The sequence below is a fragment of the Sorex araneus genome, chromosome X (assembly GCF_027595985.1).
Source record: "Sorex araneus isolate mSorAra2 chromosome X, mSorAra2.pri, whole genome shotgun sequence".
Classification (NCBI taxonomy): domain Eukaryota; kingdom Metazoa; phylum Chordata; class Mammalia; order Eulipotyphla; family Soricidae; genus Sorex; species Sorex araneus.
In genome coordinates, this window is record NC_073313.1 from 31262618 (window position 1) to 31284432 (window position 21815).

General features: G+C 41.7%; 1 protein-coding gene across 3 annotated transcripts in view; it reads left to right on the forward strand.

The window, feature by feature from the left end:
* Window positions 1–21815, forward strand: part of GK (glycerol kinase) — an 81988-nt gene that overhangs the window by 36292 nt on the left and 23881 nt on the right. For 2 of the 3 annotated variants that reach the window (XM_055122395.1, XM_055122397.1), the window contains exons 5-11: window positions 2311–2387; window positions 7150–7287; window positions 9759–9868; window positions 10774–10840; window positions 12864–12881; window positions 15247–15282; window positions 15886–15953. In XM_055122395.1, coding sequence (XP_054978370.1) covers window positions 2311–2387; window positions 7150–7287; window positions 9759–9868; window positions 10774–10840; window positions 12864–12881; window positions 15247–15282; window positions 15886–15953 — 514 coding nt within the window. The remainder of the gene's footprint in view (window positions 1–2310; window positions 2388–7149; window positions 7288–9758; window positions 9869–10773; window positions 10841–12863; window positions 12882–15246; window positions 15283–15885; window positions 15954–21815) is intronic. The other variant, XM_055122396.1, reaches the window with a different exon arrangement.

A 21815-nucleotide genomic window follows, 5' to 3' on the forward strand; every position in this document is an offset into this window, starting at 1 on the left:
GCTTTTTGGGTCACACCCGGCAATGCTCAGGGGTGACTCCTGGCTCATGCACTCAGGAATTACTCCTGGCGGTGCTCGGGGACCATATGTGATGCTGGGAATTGAACCCGGGTCGGCTGCGTGCAGGGCAAACGCCCTACCTGCTGTGCTATTGCTCCAGCACCCCCCCCACTGTAATCACTTTTAAGGAGGCAATAATAGAAGTTTGCTAACTGAAATGGATTGTAGCCTCTTTACCACTTTGAGTCGAAACTCCCAGGTGTTGTGATGTGCTTGTGACTTTTTTTTACCCATAACAGATAAATGAAAGTCCCTTCGCAAAGTCCCTACCTTCCCCTAGTTACTTCTTTTAGGCCATTCCTAAGTGCTGGGGTTGCTGCTGGCCAGGAAGGTCCATTGGTGCGAGTGAGAATCCTGCAGCAGGCTGAGTGGACTCCCCTTGTTCCCAGGACAGGGGGAATCCTGTCAAATCTGGGATGACTTTGCTCGTGCTTTGTCTCCGTCGCAGTGGAATTTAATAGAAAATGACAGGACACTCCATTTCGAGCTGCAGACTGGAGCCAAGGATACCAGGACATTGTAATCTGTACTTGGATTTTGTCTCTCTGGACACCTCCCACCGCATGTTCGTCTTTTTTGTGGGCTGCCTCCTCATATGGCCAGCTCTTATCCTGGGGGCAGTAGGTCCTGGGCACACTGCCAAGCACAGCTGAGAAGGTGAGTTGGGAGTGGAGAAGCCCCGCTCATGCCAGGACCCGTATCTGGGGCCAGGGCACGTTACTGGATTCGTGGTGGACCACCAGGCGATCAGCTCCAGAATGCACAGCTGCAAAAGCAGATGTCCGTCATCTCATAGGCTTTTTGTGTCCCTGAACTTTTTGTTTTGTTTTGGGGGTCACACCCAGTGTGGTTCAGGGGTTACTCCTGGCTCTGCCCTCAGGAAATGACTCTTGTCAATCAATGCTCAAGGGGACCCCATGATATGCCGGGAATCCCGCAAGGCAAGTGCCCAGACTTTTGTAGTCCCTCTTCTTTCTGATTGTCCTTCCAATTCCTTGGTCGCGGTGAGCCTTGTGTGGCTGTTGGGCACACCTGTCGCGACCAGTATAGTGTTGTGAAGGTCCCAGTTTGAGTGTGTAGTAGCCAGAGTCAAAATCCAGCTCAGTTGGCCTTTGAGGGAAACCGGGCAGTTAGAAGAATTAGAAAGAATGTATAGTTAAACTCATAAAAGGGAATATTTTTTTCCCAGTGGAGAGAAGGAAAGGCTACACTGTTAATGACGAGCAAAACTAGGCCCACAATTCCAGTGCATGGCGGGCTAGCTTGGATCGGCGGTTTCACGGTGTTTTTCAATAGTGTCGGGGTCTGAGCCTCCGAAGGAAGCTGCTGCGCGCAGCTGGGTGAAAATTACCAAAGCATCCCAGAAAGGCGAAAAGATAGGAAAGTTAAGGACAGACTTAAATCTGGCAGGCGAGGCTCTGCTGATCCCCCCATTATTTACCTTTCCCTGTGTTGTCTTTATATATTATGTTCTCTCTCCTTTTGTAGGCAGCAGAACAGAAATACAGAGCCTAGAAAATGATACATGCTTAAGGAAAGTTACCATCGATTTAGGGTTACCAAATAGTGGTACTTTTTAAGCTACAAAATAACGAAAGTTATGACCTGTAGTTACTAGTTACTAAATAGTGGTACTTAAATATTAACATGATGTCTGTTGAAAGGGACGATTTTTTTTAATAATCAGGGAAAAAGATTGGTGATCTTGAAATAATTCTCTTACCTTATTTTAGAAGACCTTTTTGAAGGGACATCTCATACATGAGGAGACAATGATGTATGTATTGTACAATGATGATAACCAGGTTCTCTACTTTGTCACAAATTGCTCCCTAGATTCTAAGATACATACTTTGTAGTAATGTGTCCCTCAGCTATCCATTCTGCACTACTGTTGGCCTACCTAGCATTTAGAATTTTCTCTGCACTCATGTATGCTTTAAAAATTCATGTCCAAAGCATTTTAATTGTTTTCTTGCAATGAGAAGGATGTGAAATAAGCACTCTAAGGTTTGTATTGGTCTTCTAACTTGTACTATAATTTTGCAAAGAAGCTTAAAATTATCATAAATTTACTCTAACAATATGCCTATTCATATCTAATTTTCTAATTTCCGTCTTTTGAGAGCAACATATGAAATTGCTTGTAGAAACTAATCATTGGTTTGGTCTCGAGTCCTTATTGATTTCACTAGCATATGGTCTCTTTAGTGAAGTTTTTCATGTATATCATTATATTTTTGTCTCTAGTGTGGCTTGATCTAAGAACGCAGTCTACTGTTGAACGTCTTAGTAAAAGAATTCCAGGAAATAATAACTTTGTCAAGGTAAGAGATATCTTTGAAAGAATGATGTTTTCTGTAGCTCTGGGATCTGAAACTAGCATTTCCTCAAATGTACCAGTTTGACTAACCATTTAGTGTTGTCATCACCAAGATATCCTTAGACTTTTCCAGAGTATGCCTTTACCCATTTCTTAATTTGTTCTATTCATCACCTTCGAACCCTCACCCTTGCTCCAGCACACTTGTATAAATAGCGCATAATTTTCTCTTCAGTGCCATTTGTGGGAAGGTTTTTGACAACACCTAGCAGTGCTCCGGGTTACTTCCGGCTGTGTACGCCTATCATTTGTATTTTTAAATATAATCACCATGAGATAGTGACAACGCTTTCATGATCAGGTTTCAGTCATACAATATTACAGTGTCCATCCCATCAGAAGTGTATATTTCCCACCGCCAATGTCCCTAAATGTCCCTCCTTTCCCTCCACCCATTACCCCCCTCCACCTGCCTCTATGGCAGGTACTTTCCTTCTCTCTCTCTCTCTCTCTCTCTCTCTCTCTCTCTCTCTCTCTGTCTTTCTGTCTCTCTCTGTCTCTGTCTTTCTCCCTCCCCCATCTTGTTATTTTTTTTTTGTTTTTGGGTCACACCCAGCGATGCTCAGGGGTTACTCCTGCCTTTGCATTCAGGAATTAGTCCTGGAGGTGCTTGGGGGACCATATGAGATACCAGTCCCCGGGTCGGCCGCATGCAAGGCAAACGCACTACCCACTGTGCTATCGCTCCGGCCCCGCTCCCTCCCCCATCTTGGGCATTATAGTTTGCAATACAGATACTGCGAGGACATCATGTTTGGTCCTTTACCCAATTTCAGCACACATCTCCAAGCCAGAGCAATCCCTTCCAACCATCTTCGACAGAGTGGTCCCTTCTCTATCCTAACTGCCCTATCTTCCATCCCTTCAGTCAGACTTCCAACTGTAGACCAATTCTTCTGTCCTTGATTTCTAATGTCCTTGGGTACTAGTCTCATACTATGTTCTCTATATCCTACAAATGAGTACAGTCATTCTCTGTATGTCCCGCTATTTCTCCACATGATACTCTCTATTTATAAGAGAATTTTATGACTTCCTTTTTCTAACAGCTTTATAGTATTTCATTGTGTAGATGCACCATGATTTCTTTTTAAATTTTATTGAATCACTGTGAGAATAATTACAAGCTTTCATATTTGGGTTACAATCAAACACAATGATCAAACACCCATCCCTAAACCAGTGCACATTCCCCACCACCAATATCCCCAGTATACTCCCCCTTTCCCACCCTCCCCCGACTTCATGGCAGAAAATATTACCCATACTCCCACTCTACTTTTGGGCATTATGACTTGCAACACAGACACTTGGAGGTCATCATGTTTGGTTCTTTATCTACTTTTGGCACAAATCTCCCATACCGACTGATTCCTCCAGCAATAATTTTCTTAGTGATACCTTCTCTATTCCATATGTCTTCTCTCCCTGCTCATGAAGAAGGATTCCAGCTATGGGGCAATCCTCATGGCCCTTGTATCTACTGTCCTTGGGTGTCAGCCTCATGTGAGGTTATTCTATACTCCACAAATCAGTGCAGTCCTATGTCTGTCCCTGCCTTTCTGATTCATTTCACTTAGTATGATACTCATGGTCTATCCATTTATAAGCAAATTTCATGACTTCATCTCTCCTAACAGCTGCATAGTATTCTATTGTGTAGATGTACCAAAGTTTCTTTAACCAGTCATCTGTTCTAGGGCACTTGGGTTGTTTCCAGATTTTGGCCATTGTGAACAGTGTTGCAAATGAACATATAGGTACAGTTGTCATTTCTACTGTGCTTTTTTTGCATTCTTGGGATATATTGCCAAAAGTGGTATTGCTGGGTCATATGGAAGCTCAATTTCTAGTTTTTGAAGCACTGTCCATATGTTTTCCAGAGAGGCTGGATCATTTGGCATTCCTACCGACAGTGAAAGAACGTCCTTTCCCCCCACATCACGCCAGGCAGCATAGTTTTTTTAACCAGTTGTCCGTTCTTAGGCACGTGGGTTGTTTCCAGATTCTGACTATTGTGAATAGTGGTGCAATGAACATACAAGTGCAGATGTCATTTCTGCTGTTTGGGTTTGCATTCCTAGGGGATATTCACAGAAGTGGTATTGCTAGGTCCAATGGAAGCTCAGTTTCCATTTTTTTGAGCAATACCCATATTGTTTTTCAAAAAGGCTGGAACAGTTGGCATTCCTACCCACAATGAAGGATAGTCTCTTTTCCCCCGCATCCGTGCCACCACTAGTTATTTTATTCTATGTGTGCCAGTCTCTGTGGTGTAAGATCTCACTGTTGGTTTGCTTTGCTTCTCCCTGATAAGCGAGTAGAACATTTTTCCATGTGTCTTTTGGCCATTTTTATTTCTTTTTTGAGGAAGTTTCTGTTTATTTCTTCTCAACCTATTTTGATAGGATTGGAGGTTTTTTTCCTGAACCAGAGATGCCAGCTGTACTTTCAATCTAGCAACACCTTGTCATTTTTACTTAAAAAAAATCCCTTCCCTTCAACATAGGGTCTAACTTCAGGTAGTAACCACCTGAACAATAGGGGCCCTGCAGTGACAGATGTTAAGCTCACTAAGGCCTTCCTCATGCCAAACATGTGTTATTATACTTGAGCTATTTCTCCATCCCCTAAAGTAAGCACTGTTCTTGAGATGTGATTGCATGCCATAACATGTAACCGTTGTGATTTTTTATTAGATGTGTACAATCACCAGCAAAATCTAATTTACATCTTTCTATCACTTCAGTTCATTCGCATTTTAAGCAGATTGAACATTTCCGTTAGTGTGCATTTTAAGCAGTAAGAACATTTGTGCTTGCCCTGGAAATGAGATATTTCGTGTTTAGTTTCTATAGAATTGGTGGTGACATGGTATAAGAAATCTCATTTTTAGGCTGACACCCAAGGACAGTATACACAAGGGCCAGAAGGCAGATGGAATAGAGAAGGGATCACTAAGAAAATGATGGCTGGAGGAACCAGTTGGGATGGGAGATATGTGTCGAAAGTAGATAGTGGACCAAACATGATGACCTCTCAGTGTCTGTGTTGCAAGCTATAATGCCCCAAAGTAGAGAGAGAGTATGGGGAATATTGTCTTCCATAGAGGCAGAGGGAGGGTGCGAAAGGGGGGGTATACCTGGGATATTGGTGGTGGGGAATGTGCACTGGTGGAGGGATGGGTGTTTGATCATTGTGAGATTGTAAACAAACATGAAAGCTTGTAACTATCTCATGGTGATTCAATAAAATTTTTAAAAAAAATCTTATTTTTAATCATCGTTGGTCTTTCAAATCAGAGTACTTTCTCAGAATTAATGTCTTGTTCATATTTTGGAGCACTTTTCTTTATTTTTTTCTAGGAAAACAAAATCTTAATTCAAAGAAATCAGAATCTTATTTCTTTTTCTTATTTTCCTTTTTTCCTGGAATGCATTTGGACCACTCCCAGCAGTGCTCAGGGGCTACTTGTGGCTCTGCTCAGTGAACCATGTGTTGTGCCAGGGAAGAAACTGGGTTCATCCACATACAAGGCATGCACTTTCATGAGGCTCGTGTGTACACAGAATCTTTCTTGTCCCGATAAGCTTCATTTTTTCTGCATTGTTATTAAATCTTTAACCAGTCATCTGTTCTCAGGCACTTGGGTTGAAATTATTGCATTAAATTATTAAATATTTTGGTCTGAGGCTTCTTACATGCATACCTATAGGATTAGAAGGAAAATTTGGTTATTTTCTCTGTTCACGTAAGTAATAAACTAGAGGCCAGAGTATTACAAAATTAATTGTATTATTTCATCAGCTCAAGCCAATACATTTAGTATTTAGCATTCAACAACAAATAATAGGTAGATAGTATCATTTCTCAAGCAAAATCTGTAAACCCATTTTTTTAAAAACTTACTCAATTCACATTTCCTTCAGTTCACCTGTATTTAGATTTCTAATGATTTCTAATTTAAAAGTGTTCTGTAGTTTTAATTGGTTCTTTGACCTTGATTTTGTTCTCCACTAATTTATATTCTTTGCATATCTGTGTGGTAATATATGTTGCCACATATTGTTGCAGTTAAACCTTAATGTGTTTTAAAACAAAATTATCTTAGTGGTCATTCATTTATGATTTTATATACTTTCAATAGTTTAACCACTATTTCCTAGGATGTAATATGAGAAAGAGGAGAGTTTTTTGCAATTCCAATTTGCAGATGATGCTAACAGCACAAAACTTCAACTCTCCATCTTCACTAGGGCCTAGATGGTTCTGTTCTGTCATTTAATTTTCTCTTACCTTGCTATGTGGCTGCTCTTCTATTTTAGCATTTTGTGTCACACCGAGTGATGCTCAGGGGTTTCTCCTGGCTCTGCACTCAGGAAGTACTCTTGGCAGTGCTCCGGGGATCATATGGGATACCTGGGATTGAACCCAGGTCAGCCAAGCAAGCTAACTGCCCTACCCACTGTCCTTTCACTGCAACCTTGTGGCTGCCCTTTGACCTAAAAACACACTGGTCTGATGTTTGTTCATAAACGTACATCCTCATGCACTGACATAGGGAGACTAATTTTACCCACAATAGTGTGGAATTACTATGAGCATTGACTATTTTGTAGTTTATTGATTTGTTTTAGGGGAGGAGTCACGTTGTCTTTCACTTTTAAACTATGACTGTAATGTGCGGGCTAAAATGTTTTTTTCAGTCCAAGACTGGCCTTCCACTTAGCACTTACTTCAGTGCTGTGAAACTTCGCTGGCTTCTGGACAATGTGGAAACCGTTCAGAAGGCTGTGCAGGAAGATAGAGCACTATTTGGGACCGTTGATTCCTGGCTTATTTGGGTATGTATAATACAATGTGTGCATGGAGGAATAGCAGTGGTACTGTCATCTCGTTCATTGGTTTGCTCGATCGGGCACCAGTAACGTCTCCATTGTGAGACTTGTTGTTACTGTTCTTGGCATATCAAATATGCCATGCGTAGATTGCCAGGCTCTGCCGCAGGCAGGATACTCTGTAGCTTGCTGGGCTCTCCAAGAGGGATGGAGGAATCGAATCCGTGTCAGCCGCATGCAAGGCAAACGCCCTACCCACTGTGCTATCCTCCGGTCCATGGAGAAATATTTTTCAGTAAATTTTTAAACTGCCTTACCTATTGTCTGCTTTTTAAAAAAATTGTTTGCTTATACTCAGCGATGTTCAGGGGTTTCTCCTGGCTCTGTACTCAGAAACTACACTTGGCAGAGTTTGTGGGAACATATGGGATGCCAGGGATTGAATCCAGGTCAGCTGTGTGTAAGGGGAAGCAATAGTACAATCGCTGTACTATTGCTTCCCCCACCTGTTTGTTTTCTACTACAAATTCAATCTATTTATTTGGCAGCAACATTTTGTCCTCCAGTGGAGAGACAGTTTTAAAGTACTTCCTTTCTTTTTTAAGTAAAAAAAAAAGTAGGATGATCACCAAACCATATTTCCTATCATTACAAAAACATGTTTTGTATTATTTTTATTATTAGTAACTTTGGAACTAGTAGTTCAGACAGCTCTTTCTTTTCTTACCTTTAATGCACTTTCTTTCTGTTAGCTATTTTTGGGGGAAGAAATAACTAGTTAACATGTCCACAGACTTTCAAAACATCAGTCACTTTCAATGTTACACCATAGTCTAATATAAGTAAGCTATAATATGAGAAATTCTAGTGGAATATTGGGACATTTCTCTTTTTTTGTCTAAACAGAACATGAACAAATATAACCAAACAATTTAACCATTTCCGAGCTAACTGAGCATTTCAAACATTTCCTAGTGATGTGTGTAATATTGCGGGGTAGTTGGGGGGGACACACCAGGCAGTGCTCAGAGCTTACTCCTGGCTCTGCATTCCAGGATCACTCCTGGTGTCTTGGGGACCATATGGGCCTGAGATGAACCGATCCAGCTGCAGGACAGGAAAACACCCTCCCCTCTGTACTAGTGCTGAAGCTCCTCCCAGCTATGTCTTAAACATACAGGTTCTTTCTTTCTCTTTTATTGTTACCGCTCAAGGATCACTCCTGGCTCTGTGCTCAAGGATCACTCTTTGCAGAATTGGGGCATCACATCAGGGGTCGGGGAACAAACCCTGGTCAAGCTGATCAGCCATCCAAGTGCCCAACTCACTGTATTATCTCTCCTGCTCCCCTTTTTTGGATTATTTTTGTCTTTCCAAGTATGTGTTAAAACAGGCATGATAGTATAGTGTACCTCTGCAACAGCGAGCCGGCTACAGTCAGCTTCGAGCATCAGCTGCCATATCATTTTTCAACTCAAGTTGTTTCCCCTACGCTCACATACTTTTTCTCCCCATAATCTTAGAAAAAATCCCAGGCATATCGTTGCAAATACTCAGTTTGTGTATACATTATTATCAATTTCAGCATGCAAAAGTGCTTCAAAAGGAGCTTCTCTGTGCTGCTGAGATGACTCCTGGAACCCTCAAAGTGGATTGACACCAATGCCAAACAAACGTGTCCCCAGATAGGCCTCCCGAGCATATTCAGGAAAGGATATCATCCCATATGGTACCTTGAGCCCCTGCCAAGAGATATTCCTGAGTGCACAGCTAGGCTTAATATCTGAACTCTGCCAGGTGTGACCCCAAAACCAAGATGAATAAATTAAAATAAAAATATAGCTGATTATTTTGGAAAGATCAATCCTGCAACGGAAAACGGATTCTTTCATCTATGTATCAGTTAGAACTGTGCTGTCTAATCCGGTCACCATTTGACTAACCTGAATTGGGATGAGCTGAGTGTAATAGTATTCTGAAGAGTTCGTACAAAAAAGAAGATGAACGTCAGTAATTATTGTATTGAAAGACAATTTTAGGTGAAGTAGGTTAAAATGCTTGGTGTTATTAAAATTAATTTCACCTTATTTACACTACTGACATGTAACTAGTAGGGAAATTAAAATTCCAAACATAGGTCACATTAGATTTCTATTAAACCCTACCAAAAATTGGAAAATAAAATAAAATGTTCCTTTTTTTTTTCTTTTTGGGTCACACCCAGCGATGCTCAGGGGTTACTCCTGGCTTTGCACTCAGGAATTACTCCTGGCCGTGCTTGGGGGACCATATGGGATGCCGGCGATCGAACCCGGGTCGGCTGCGTGCAAGGCCAATGCCCTACCCGCTGTGCTAACGCTCCGGCCCCAATGTTCCTTTCTTTTTATGTGCTTAAATGATCTTTATGGCCCTTGAACAACATGTTCACTTAATTGCAAATAAGTACAAATTTCACAGGTCCTTTTTGTTCCAATCAGTGTTTGACAGGAGGAGTGAATGGAGGTGTCCATTGCACGGATGTAACGAATGCAAGTAGGACTATGCTTTTCAACATTCACTCTTTGGAATGGGATAAAGAGCTTTGCGAGTAAGTTGTGTTTTCCCCTTAAAATCTGTTCAGAGATCTATTAACATCTATCTAATCTTGTACTTACTACTTTCAGATGTCAATGGTCTGCCACACTTTCATTGTTGATATCTCAGCTGCAGTACGCAGGTCTTATTTAATGTATGTTCTTCAATACAGAGCTATTCAATGAACATCCATTTAAAATAGACCTGCAGGGGCTGGAGCAATAGCACAGCGGGTAGGACATTTGCCTTGCACGCGGCCAACCCCAGTTCAATTCCCAGCATCGCATTTGGTCCCCTGAGCATTGCCAGGAGTAATTCCTGAGTGCAAAGCCAGGAGTATCCACTGTGCATCACCAGGTGTGACCCTAAAAGAAAAATAAAACAAAATAGACCTGCAGTAGACAGCTCTATTTAATGTTTGTTTGGGGACCACACCTGGTAGCACTCAGGGCCTATTCTTAGCTTTCAGCTCAAGGATCTTTGCTGGAGGAGCACAGGGGCCCGTATGTGGCTGAAGAGATCAAACCTGGACCTGGTCTATACAAAGCAAGCACCTTCATCCTGTGCTATCTCTCCAGCCCTTACTGCGTTTTTTTAAAAAAGAGTGATTGTTGTTGCATATAATAAGTAGACCAAATTATGTAACTGTCTTGCTTATTCTTCAAGGAAGTTAGATTGTTTCACATGTGGCTACTTTTTATTTTAACCTTTTTAGTTAGATTATCATGTTAAATATCAAAGTGTGATTATTCTGCTGGATATTTTTTACTCTCAAATAAATTCATTTTCTAATTATTTGTAATGTCTTTGACTATTTTTTCGAGATACTTCCATACATATCTGGACTTTAAAAGAATACCCATTTCCAATGCTTATTTATAATACTTTGATGTACCCCCTTAACTTAATGTTTTTCAGGTTTTTTGGAGTGCCACAGAAAATTCTCCCAAATGTCCGGAGTTCTTCTGAGATTTATGGCCTAATGGTAACTATCTAGAATTCAAAATGCCAGTTGTGTTGCACTTTAGGGTGTGAACATTATAGCATGTATGTGAATGTAGGTAGTATATAAACTAAAAGTTTGGTATTATAAAGTTTATTATACTTTAAAAATTTTTGTACTTCCAGTTGATTTTATATTCTATGAACTCTAATTGGCTTTTCTTTAGGAGTATTCTTAATTTTTCTTTTTTTTTGCTTTTTGGGTCACACCCAGCGATGCTCAGGAATTGCTCCTGGCAGTGCTTGGGGGACCATATGGGATGCCGGGGATCGAAGCCACGTCGGCCGCGTGCAAGGCAAACGCCCTACCCGCTGTGCTATCACTCTGGCCTCAATCTTTTGACTAATCTTCTGGAGCCAGGCATAGGAATAATTTTACTCGTTTCTTCTTTTCATCCAAATAAAGTTAATAGATGAAATGTGTACAAATTTACAGGAAGGATTCTGCAATCTATTGATTTCATTTTTACTGTTGAATTCCTTTTAATGGCCAATTGGTTCATTATAGTAAGTTTTTGGCCATTTTTGGGGGGTGGGGGTGTCAACACCTGGAGATGCTCAGGGGTCACTCCTGGCTGTGAACTCAGGAATTACTCCTGGTGGGGTTCAGGGGACCATATGGAATGCTGGGAATTGAACCCTAGTTGGCCGCGTGCAAGAAAAATGCACGACCCACTGTACTATCGCTCCATCCCCTATTATAGCAAATATTTTTCACCTTGGCAAAATGTGAGCAAATAAACTGAAGGCAAAGATGATTTCAGATTTGGGATTAGTAATTGTTTTCCATAAAGAGGTTTTTTTATGGTTGCCTTCACTGAAATTTGAGAAAAAAGAATTTAGGTAATAGAAGTATACTTAGATTAGTACTGGTTTTGCTTTAGAAATGAAGAGTCTCCTAAAATGAGCTATACTGCACCCTGGTGAGAGGGGGCGCTAGATGTATGGAGCCAGTAATAACCTCAGGCGCTGTGAGGGGTCACTTGCTGATTGTTGGTTAAAGAAGTTAGATATCCTGGGCAGGAGCAGGTAGGGCATCTTTGCCTTGATCACGGCCAACCCAAGTTCAATTTCCAGCATCCCATATGGTACCCCGAGCATCGCCAGGAGTAATTCCTGAGTGCAAAGCCAGGAGTAACCCCTCTGCATTGCCGAGTGTGAACCAAAATGCAGCCCCCCCCCCCCCCCAACAAAAACATTCAGGGAGCACTGAGTGTTTTTTTTTTCTTTTCTTTTTTAATTCTCCTGGAAAGTGGTTAGTAGCCCAAATAAGTTTGGGAACTTCTGCTGTAGGAGGCCTACTGGAGGTAGTGCACCCACACAAAAAAAGTCTGGAATTTATGGTGCAATTTAAGAATAAGCCTGTGGTGAGTTGTAAAACAATGTTGTTTAGACCAGAGATTTTAGACCTTGCATCTGCAGACCAGCTCAATCTGTGGCCCTGCTGTAGACCACTGGCTGAGAAATTTTCTGAAAAATATCAGAAACTCTAAAAGAGAGTTAATAATACGTTTTTATATAGTAAATTCTCTAAAGTGTGAACACCAATTCTTAAATATTTCATTTATAATCAGTTCTTTTGTGGGAACGTGGATTTTTTTTTTTCACCAGGGAAACATTCTCTGTTTATAAGAAGGGTTTTGGTCACTTTTTTTTTTTTTTTTTTTTTTTTTTTTTTTTGCTTTTTGGGTCACACCTGGCGATGCACAGGGGTCACTCCTGGCTCTGCACTCAGGAATTACTCCTGGCGGTGCTCAGGGGACCATATGGGATGCTGGGAATCGAACCCGGGTCGGCCGCGTGCAAGGCAAACGCCCTACCCACTGTGCTATCGCTCCAGCCCCGGTTTTGGTCACTTTTATAGCTATTATTAAAATTGGGTCCGAGGAAAAAGTGTTCTCGAAAAATAATTTCAGTGAATGGTTAAAAAGCATTTAACTGGCCTACTTTGCTCTTGCATTTAAAAAATTATGCTTCTATCCCCTTTTCCTCTTTGCTGACTATAGAAAATCTCTCATAGGCTGGTGAGTAGGTTGCCCGCCAATTATGGTATTCATTCATTTGGAAAAGATAACAGTGCATTTCCATTTAGTTTAAGCAAGCAGAAGTTCCCTTAAATATACAGAGTTATTTAGAATCTCCATGACTCATCGAAATTACAGATAAGCTCTACCAACGCTTTAGAATTGACTTTAAAACTTAATCTTTGCTCATCTTCTGGTTTTTCATTAAGACTGAAAATGTTTCAAAACAAATGAAGAGGTAGTTAACCAAAATGATAAATTCTGATGTTCCCTGTTAAATAAGTACAGTTGCAATGTACTTTGGACTTTTAGCACAAAAGGGAAATCAAGTATCGTTTTAGAATGTCCAAAACACACAGCTTAAATGTAACTTGATCAACCTTTCCGACCACTTAGTTGGAAATGCACTGTCACTTTTTCTGCATGCTTGACCAGAGGAAATTCCCAGGGATTCTCCAGAGATCCCCTTTCTGTGAAGGAAAAGGAACAGTTTACATGCTGCAATGCACTAGAAGAGCTTGCTGGTAGTTATTTCAGTAACATAAGCAAAAGCCTTTGGTATTTCGATACATATTTACCATTTAGAGTTTCTTTTCAATCACTTGTTGCCCTTTGTGAAATATGATCCCTGTATCCATGTCATGCTTAAATAAGGAAACTGTGAAAGTAGTGCAGTACTCAAATGTATTTGGAAATAGCAGAAATAGCAGCTTGGGGAGCACAGATTCTGATTAGAAACCCCAAACGTGTCTGGAATATTGACACAAGGGTTGAAGGTTTCTTAGAATGGGTAAAGGCTGAAGTTACGGTCAGATGAAGGAAACATAAGGTAAAGTGAAGTAGAGGGATCACAAAGGACAATTTCCAATTAGTCTTTCAAACTAGATACTCTTTCTTGCTGATTTATTGGCATTGTGAAGGGTAGGATCTAGTTTTGAGGAGGAAACAAACTGGCATTTTCTGTTCCTACATATACCAACTCCTCCATTTTAAAATGACACCAGTCATGTCAACATGCATCTGCAAGTTCCTATTTGCATTCATATTCAATAAAACTATCTTGAATTAACCAGAAAGCATGAAAGAAAGAATATCTGCTCTCTGAAGGAGTTTCTATTTTGTAAACGGTTAACATGTCTATGCTCAATGTCTGTCTGTTTCTGTTGCATCATAGTAGCCAGGTGAGATTGATTTCTCCTTATCCTTACTTTAATGGAGCTGTGTCCAAAGCTCTTTTGCTGTGTTCTTTCAAGGCCTTCGATCACACCCATTTCAAGGATTTCCTCTGGATCTTTATACAAAGTGCAGAGTGCTTTGTGGGAGCTCGAGAATTAGAATCCAGGGACTAAAACCCTTGTGTTTCCTTGAAGTTTCCCTTGTTTGATACCAGTTTGTCCAATCGCTGGAACTTCATGTTCCTCTGAGTACCCCTGGTGGTGGTCCCTAGAAAATATCCAGTTGTGGCCACCACATCCAATAAATTAAACCAATTAATTTATTACTAAATAGCCTTTTAAAACTGGTTTTGTGCAAATATGTCTTAAAATTTCATTAGTCACCCCTTAAATGCCATTTTTCATCTTAGCATGTTTCCATAGTTGATCAAAATAAAAAAAAACACTACATGTTTTGTAAAAGGCTTAGCTCTTGAATATCTAATATTGAACAGTGAAGCTTGCATAAACAAATGACATTCATGACTAAGTTTTGTGTATCTTACAGATACTTTGTTTTGGGCCATACCCAGCATTGTTCAGAGGCTACTCCTGGTCTTAAATGGGGGAACTGTGGCATGGTGGATTGAATCTCGGCCTCCTGCATGTAAAACATGTGCTTTACCCCAGTGAGCAATCTATCTCTCCAGCCACTTTCCTACTGATCTTAAGGGATATTTAGGTAGAAAGAATAATTGGTGAAATAAAACCTTTCAAAATAATTATATTCCATGCTGCTGTGATGGCGAATCGAAATGTTCATTTTAAAGGATGTGTTAGTCTTTTCTTAGTTACTGCAGTAATAACATAGTGTCACCAACTTTGGCAATCACGTGTCTGGTCCCAATTCTATATTTAAGTAAAGTAAGGCATAGAGTAGCTTCAGCATAGTGAGTAAGCGCCAAGCAGGAATGAATTGTCCATGTCTTCTGATTTCATAGTGCTGTGTTGAGGGTCCATTCTCCAATTCCCTGTCTCATTTTGTCATTCTAGGAATCCTCTTAGTATCTGTCTGTAAGCCCGTCGAGTAGTTGCTTCGCCTGGTCTGCCCTCATGTTCTGGCTTGTTGCTAAGTGTCCGTTGTTGTAGTTATGTTAGAAGGGCCAAAAAATGTTATGATTATTCATAATCCTTTTTCAAAATTTTATTAGAAAGCTGGAGCCTTGGAAGGTGTGCCGATCTCTGGGGTAAGTTTCCTCCCCCATTTTTTCCTGCTCTTTCTTCCTGCCATCTCCTCTCCTATGTTACATGACTCTTCACCAAAATCTTACTTTTGGTCTATTAAGCAATACTTTATAATGCAAATTCTTCTGATGTTTGGGTCACACCTGGTCGTGCTCATTGTGTAGTTCTGGCTCTGCACTGTCCTCAGAATCACTCCTGGTAGTCTCAGGGCAGGTGGGGGGGGCAGGCATAGGGAGCATATGGGGTGCCGAGGATTGAATCGGGTTGGCTTACATGCAGAGCAAGCACCTTTCGATGCGGTACTTTCTTCAACCCCACTATTCCGAAGTCATCAACTATTGAATACAAGTCAAGCAGGATCACTGGCTAGTTCTTTGTCTTATGTGACCCCGTGCGGGGCAGTGGACTCTTTGACTACATTCATTCCAAATCCCTTCTCATGTCTGTTATCACATAGAGATAATATTAACAAAGGAGGGAATGCCAGAAATACAGACCATTCCTTGATTAATTAAAGTGGAAAATAAACACTGGTTATTCTAAAATGAAAACCAAAAATGGATGCTAATATCTCACGGCATGTTCTTTGTCATTTTCACTTCAAGTGTTTGGGGGACCAGTCTGCTGCATTGGTGGGACAGATGTGTTTCCAGGATGGACAAGCCAAAAACACGTGAGTTTTAAAAATTGACCTAAAACAAATGTTCTTTGTGTATTGTTCCCTTATTGCATTTTGACTGAAGTAAAGCTTTTGGAATTCATCCATGATAAAAGTCACTACCTTTTTTTTTTTTTTGGTTTGGGGGCCACACCCGGCAGTGTTCAGGGTTTCTTACTCCTGCCTCAGCATTTAGGGACCACTCCTGGTATGGCTCAAGGGACCATATAGGTCGCCCAGGGCTGAACACAGGTCTAACGCTCTGGCCCATCATGTGTTTCCTTGACACATTAGTACTGGCACATACCACCAGTGGCTCAAACTTGAATGTGTCCTAATTACCACACATCACTTTCAAAGACAATACAGTATGCCCCGTGTTCACACTAATCCAGCTAGTTAAAGGTCTTCATTTCTAAAAGTCGGTACTTTTGCATCCAGAAAATATACAAAAATTCAATGTGGAGAGAGGTCGCTTTAGTCGTAGGTGATATTTGAGTGGAGGGAAGAGCCATAATTTTTCTCTTTTCATTTTCTTTGTCTCCGGGCCATACCTCGTGGTACTCAGGGGTCACTCTTGGCTCTGCATTTAGAGAGCACTCCTGGCAGGGCCTAGGTGACCATATGGGGGTGCCAAGAATTGAACATTGGTCCGTCAGGTGCAAGGCAAGTTCCCTCCCTGCTAAATTGTATCTTTCCTAACCATTTTTCATGTTATTATTTTTTAATTTTTTAAAATTTATTTTACTTTTTATTTTTCAAATGTTTTATTGTATTTTTAATGTAGGAGTAGTGCTGTTTATTCAGCCATGGATTAAGCTGATTGAATTGGGCATTTTTCATATTCCTGATTAGATTCACTCAGTCAAAATATAAAAATGTTTTTCCGTTTTCTGTTCTTGTTCTGGAAGCAGAATGATGGAAGTAGTTTATTTTTCCTCCTAATCTCATCTTAAAACACACACATCGTCTGTCAAAAACCCCACTTCTAAAGTAGTACTCTACTTTCAGGTGAAAAAACCACTACTGAGATAGGTTGAAAAATATTTGCATGCATATTCATCTCCTTCACCATAGTCTCTCAGTGACTTCCATATACTTCGCTCCTGTATGGACTGGACTGCACAGACTCTGCAGGGAACAACACATGCAGTCGTTCTTCAGGCCGTCTCATTCTCTCCTTCATTTTAGCCACAGTGACTGTTTCTCTGTTGTGAATCAAGGAAGGCTGAACATCGCGAAGTAGATGTTCTTGTCAACTCCTGGGGTCCCGTCCTATGCAAGAGTGAGATGCTATTTGTGTGAGAGGTGGAGGGGGGAGGAGAGGAGCTCGGAAAATTCTTTGCAGATGTTGGTATCTGAGATGAAGATCAAGAGATCTGCGCTCGTGTGAGGTTAGAAACATTCTTTGAATTCTCAGTCGGAGGTGGCTAAATTCAGAGTCAAGAGAAATGACCAAAAAAACCACGCACTGTTTTCCACTTGCCCAGGACTCTAGTGCTGAGTAAATCAGGTGTGGGATCTATTTGTCATGTCCTTGACAGGGATCTAAGCACAAGGAGATGCACCGAATACAACGGCCTCATTCTTCTTTACCCTGTGATTACATATGCAGCTGCAAACTCCCAAAGTGATGACTTTCAATTTGGACAGTCGGACGAGTTCATCTACAACCAACGTTCCACAGTGAAGTAGGGAAATAGCAAGTTCTAAGAATGTTGGTCTCCAGGGCCTCTTCCCGAGGGGAAAGATCACAAACCCCCAGTTCACCCAACTTAAAGCAGAGTGGAGATTGAAGCACGAGTCGGCGCTAATGAGCTTCTTCAGCACCTGAGCAGTGTTGCAGGGGCAAGGAACCCTCGAATCCAAATAGAGAAATCCAAAACTTTGTGTAGAGAATACAGAGGCCCTTTGGGTAGGCCCGGGGTAGAAAATAAGGTTAGGACTGTGTTGTCAAGTTGTGATTTTGAAGATGACAAGTCTTGTATGACTGTTTATTTGAGGTCCAAACCCAGTAGGGTTTGTGGATCACACCAGGCTCTGTGCTCGGGGATCACTCCTTCCAAGGCTTGGAGGACCAGCTATCGTGCCCCAGTGTATAAGGCAAGAGCCTTGCCAACTGTATTGTCTCTCCAGTCCTCTGACTGGCAAGGTTTTTTCTTTTTCTTTTATTTTGGGTCACACCCAGCAATGCTCAGGAATTACTCCTGGGGGACCATATGGGGTGCCGGGGATCGAACCTGGGTCTGCTGCATGCAAGGCAAACACCCTACCTACTGTGCTATCACTCCAGCCCCTGGCAAGGTGGTTTTTTTTTTTTTTTTTTTTTTGCTTTTTGGGTCACACCCAGCGATGCTCAGGGGTTACTCCTGGCTTTGCACTCAGGAATTACTCCTGGCAGTGCTTGGGGGACCATATGGGATGCCGGGGATTGAACCCGGGTCGGCCGCGTGCAAGGAAAACGCCCTACCCGCTGTGCTATCGCTCCGGCCCCTGGCAAGGTTTTTTGTTGATAGGTAGAGTGAACCTTTGGAAGATGAGTGAGCTAGGGTTCAAAAGTAACTGAACTGTACATTAATAATATGATATGGGATAATAATAATAATATGGGGCAAAGGGAGGAGATTAAGGCAGAGGGAGGAGAGTAAATAAGACAAGGCCATGGGGAATGGCCCACTTAAAGCATCAGGGTAACGGGGACAAAGACTAAAGGGATAGGGTCAGAGTAGCGAGCCAGTGTTTGGTGGATGTCCCTGGCACTGTAGCGGAAAAGGAGAAGGGCAGGAATATGGGGTTGAGTCACCTAGTTCCAGTGGGTAGAGACTTAAGCAAAACTTAGAAAGGTCTCAGAAGAGAAATTTCTACTTGTGATCTGTTTGCAGTACTCATAGGGTATAATATATTACATACATTTGGACAACAGGATTGAGTTTGGTATAAAAGGAGATGTGTTTAATTTCCCGTATTTAGGTAGGATTTTATTTGTTGGGATTTTTTTTGGGGGGGGGGGGTTGGGGACAGGGACACACCTGTCACTGCTTAGGGCTTATTTCTGGCTGTGCACTCAGGATTAGGCCTGTAGGGCTCAGAGCAGCACATGGATTCCTGGGGATTGACCTTGGGTCAGCTGTGTGTAAGACAAGCACCCTGCCGGCTATATTTTCTCGGTGACCCTAGACATGATTTTGAAGCAATAGGAATGTTTGGAATTATCAAGGGAGGGGGGAGGAAAAGCAGGTATTTGAGAGAAGTAGGACACACTTCTACTTCTGATTTCCACAAGGTATGGGGATTTTTTTTAAATAGCCATGGTTATAAGAATCCAATATAGAGATAATGAAAGGTAGTCTTGATGAGCAATGTACAACTATACAGTAAGAGCCTTGCAATATGAGAATTAAAGAGCAGACTATGTAGGCAGCAATGAAGTCTTCAATGGCTATATCCGGGAAGGAAAGCTGGAGGCTGGAGAGATAGAATGGCACTTGCACTTGATGGAGATGGAGCCGTCCCGGGTTCAATCCCATATACCCCGTATAGCCCCCTGAGTTTAATTGGAGTAGTTCTTGAGCACAGAGCTAAGTATAATCCCTGAGAATCACTTAAAAAAGAATAATCCCTTGGTAATATGCTCAAAAGCTGTAAAAAATGTCAAGAGAAATAATCATAGCTAGAAAACAGAGAAAGAATGTGCTCTGTAGTCAGTCAGAAGAGTTAGAATAAAGGTAACCTGGATCATCTTCTTTGTAGGCAGTTGTTTGTGTTTTTATTTTGTTTTGCTTTGGGGCTCAACATGGCAGTGCTAAAGGTGGTGGTCCCCGGGACCTAACTGGGATCTACCACATGCAAAGGAAGACTTTTACCGAATTTTTTTTTTTTGCATTTTGTATCACACCTGGTGATGTATAGTGGTTACTCCTGGCTCTGCACTTAGGAACAGGAGTAGTTGGTGCTTGGAGTTGGTGCTCAGAGTGTGGTGCTTAGGGGATTATCTGGTATGCTGGGAATTGAATCTGGGTCGGCCGCATGCAACGCAAACGCCCTACCCAAAGTGCTATTGCTCCAGCACCCAAACTCTTATCTCTCTGGCCTTTTGATTCTTTTTAATTACAGCGAGTCAAAGTATTGTTCTGTGCTATCTCAGTAGAAGAGAGATGGAAGTTTTAAAATAAGTGAGAATTAAGTGGTAAGCAGACAGATTCCTGAGAGATTGGGGACAGCAGTATTGAGAAATTAATTGCTTGGAACCTCAGCAGAAAGAAAATGACAACTGAAAATTCAGTGAAGCATCTATACATATCTGTTTAGGGGTAAGAGAATAGATTATGTGTGAATCTAATTGTTTTTGTTCTGCATCTTTATCTTTTTAGAATGAATGTGGACTTCTAAAAATAGAAAATTTGCTTTTAAGAAAGCATAGATGGTTGATAGATGCTCCCAGTAGAGGCATTGATGAGTATAACAAATTCCTAGTGTTTTTCTCACCACTTCAGTAAGTGTTCCTGCACTGTCTCCCAATACACCATTTTTCACCATTTTGCCATGAAAAGGAGTAAGCAATTTTGATGCCTGTGGTTAGGAAATTTAGACACCTTTTTGGATATTTGAATGCAGGATGTCTTTTAGGGAGTGAGAGTGAAGGGTTGCACCACAGGCAGCGATGCTCAGGGGTGACAGCTGAAGACACTCTGGAGTCACCCTTGCTAGTGCTCAGAGGAGCCATATGTGGTCCTGGGACGTTAAACCTAGTCCATTGCTATCAATGCAATGCCATTACTGACATACTATCTCCCTGGCCCCACCGAGCACAGTACAATCTTGAAGACTAACATGTTTCTTAGCACTGCAAGCTCCCCAGATGATGGCTAACTGGCAGGGGGAAATAATGCATATTTAGAGTGAGAAAATTGTCAGTTTAAAAACTGAGAGCTTAAAAACATTAAAAACTGTGCCCAAAATATAGCAAGCAATTTCTGCATGTACTGAGAATAGGCCTAAATCACTTAATAAGTGACTTATTAAGGCAGAATCTCCTGCCCCCATACCAGGCTCTTTTCACTGGGTCCTACTGGAGGGGAGCAGGTTGAGTCTCCCTCCCTGCCCCAGGCAGAACCCCGGCAGCCAAAAACATCCAGAACCCAACCACGGCCATTCTCAAGGCCACTCTCCGCACGCTCGGATGAGCCTCATGCATGAAGGAGCTGGCAGAGGAACCCAAGTATGTGGGACCAATGGCTGAGATCTCTAAGCCTGCTTGGATCCACACTGGGCCTCCTTCACCCAGATCCCCATTTTTCCACTAGCTTGGCAGCCACACCCACAAACCACCCCCAGCGCCATGTAAGCTCATCACCGGCCAGGATGCAGAGACTATAAAAACAAACCTCCCAGAAAAGAGCAATACAGAATCTCGCATGGCAGAGCCTGGCAAGCTACCCGTGGTGTATTCGACATGCCAAAAACAGTAACAGTAACAGGCCTCATTCCCCTGACCCTGAATGCGACAGGGACAGATGGAGATGTTACTGGTGCCTGCTCAGCAAATTGATGAACAACAGGATAACAGTGATACAATGATACACTTACTAAGTATACAAAATTGATAATTTAGTTTTAAGTTCCTTGAGCCTTTGTGTGAATTTCATACTTTTTTAAATTTTACTTTTTTTATTTTATTGAATCACCGTGAGATAGTTACAAGCTTTCATGTTTGTGTTACAGTCTCACAATGATCAAACACCCATCCCTCTACCAGGGCATATTCCCCACCACCAATATCCCAGGTATACCCCCCTTTCCTACCCTCCCCCTGTCTGCCATGGAGGCCGGGGAATTTCATACTTTAAGATGCAAATGACACCACTTGGTGTACAGAGT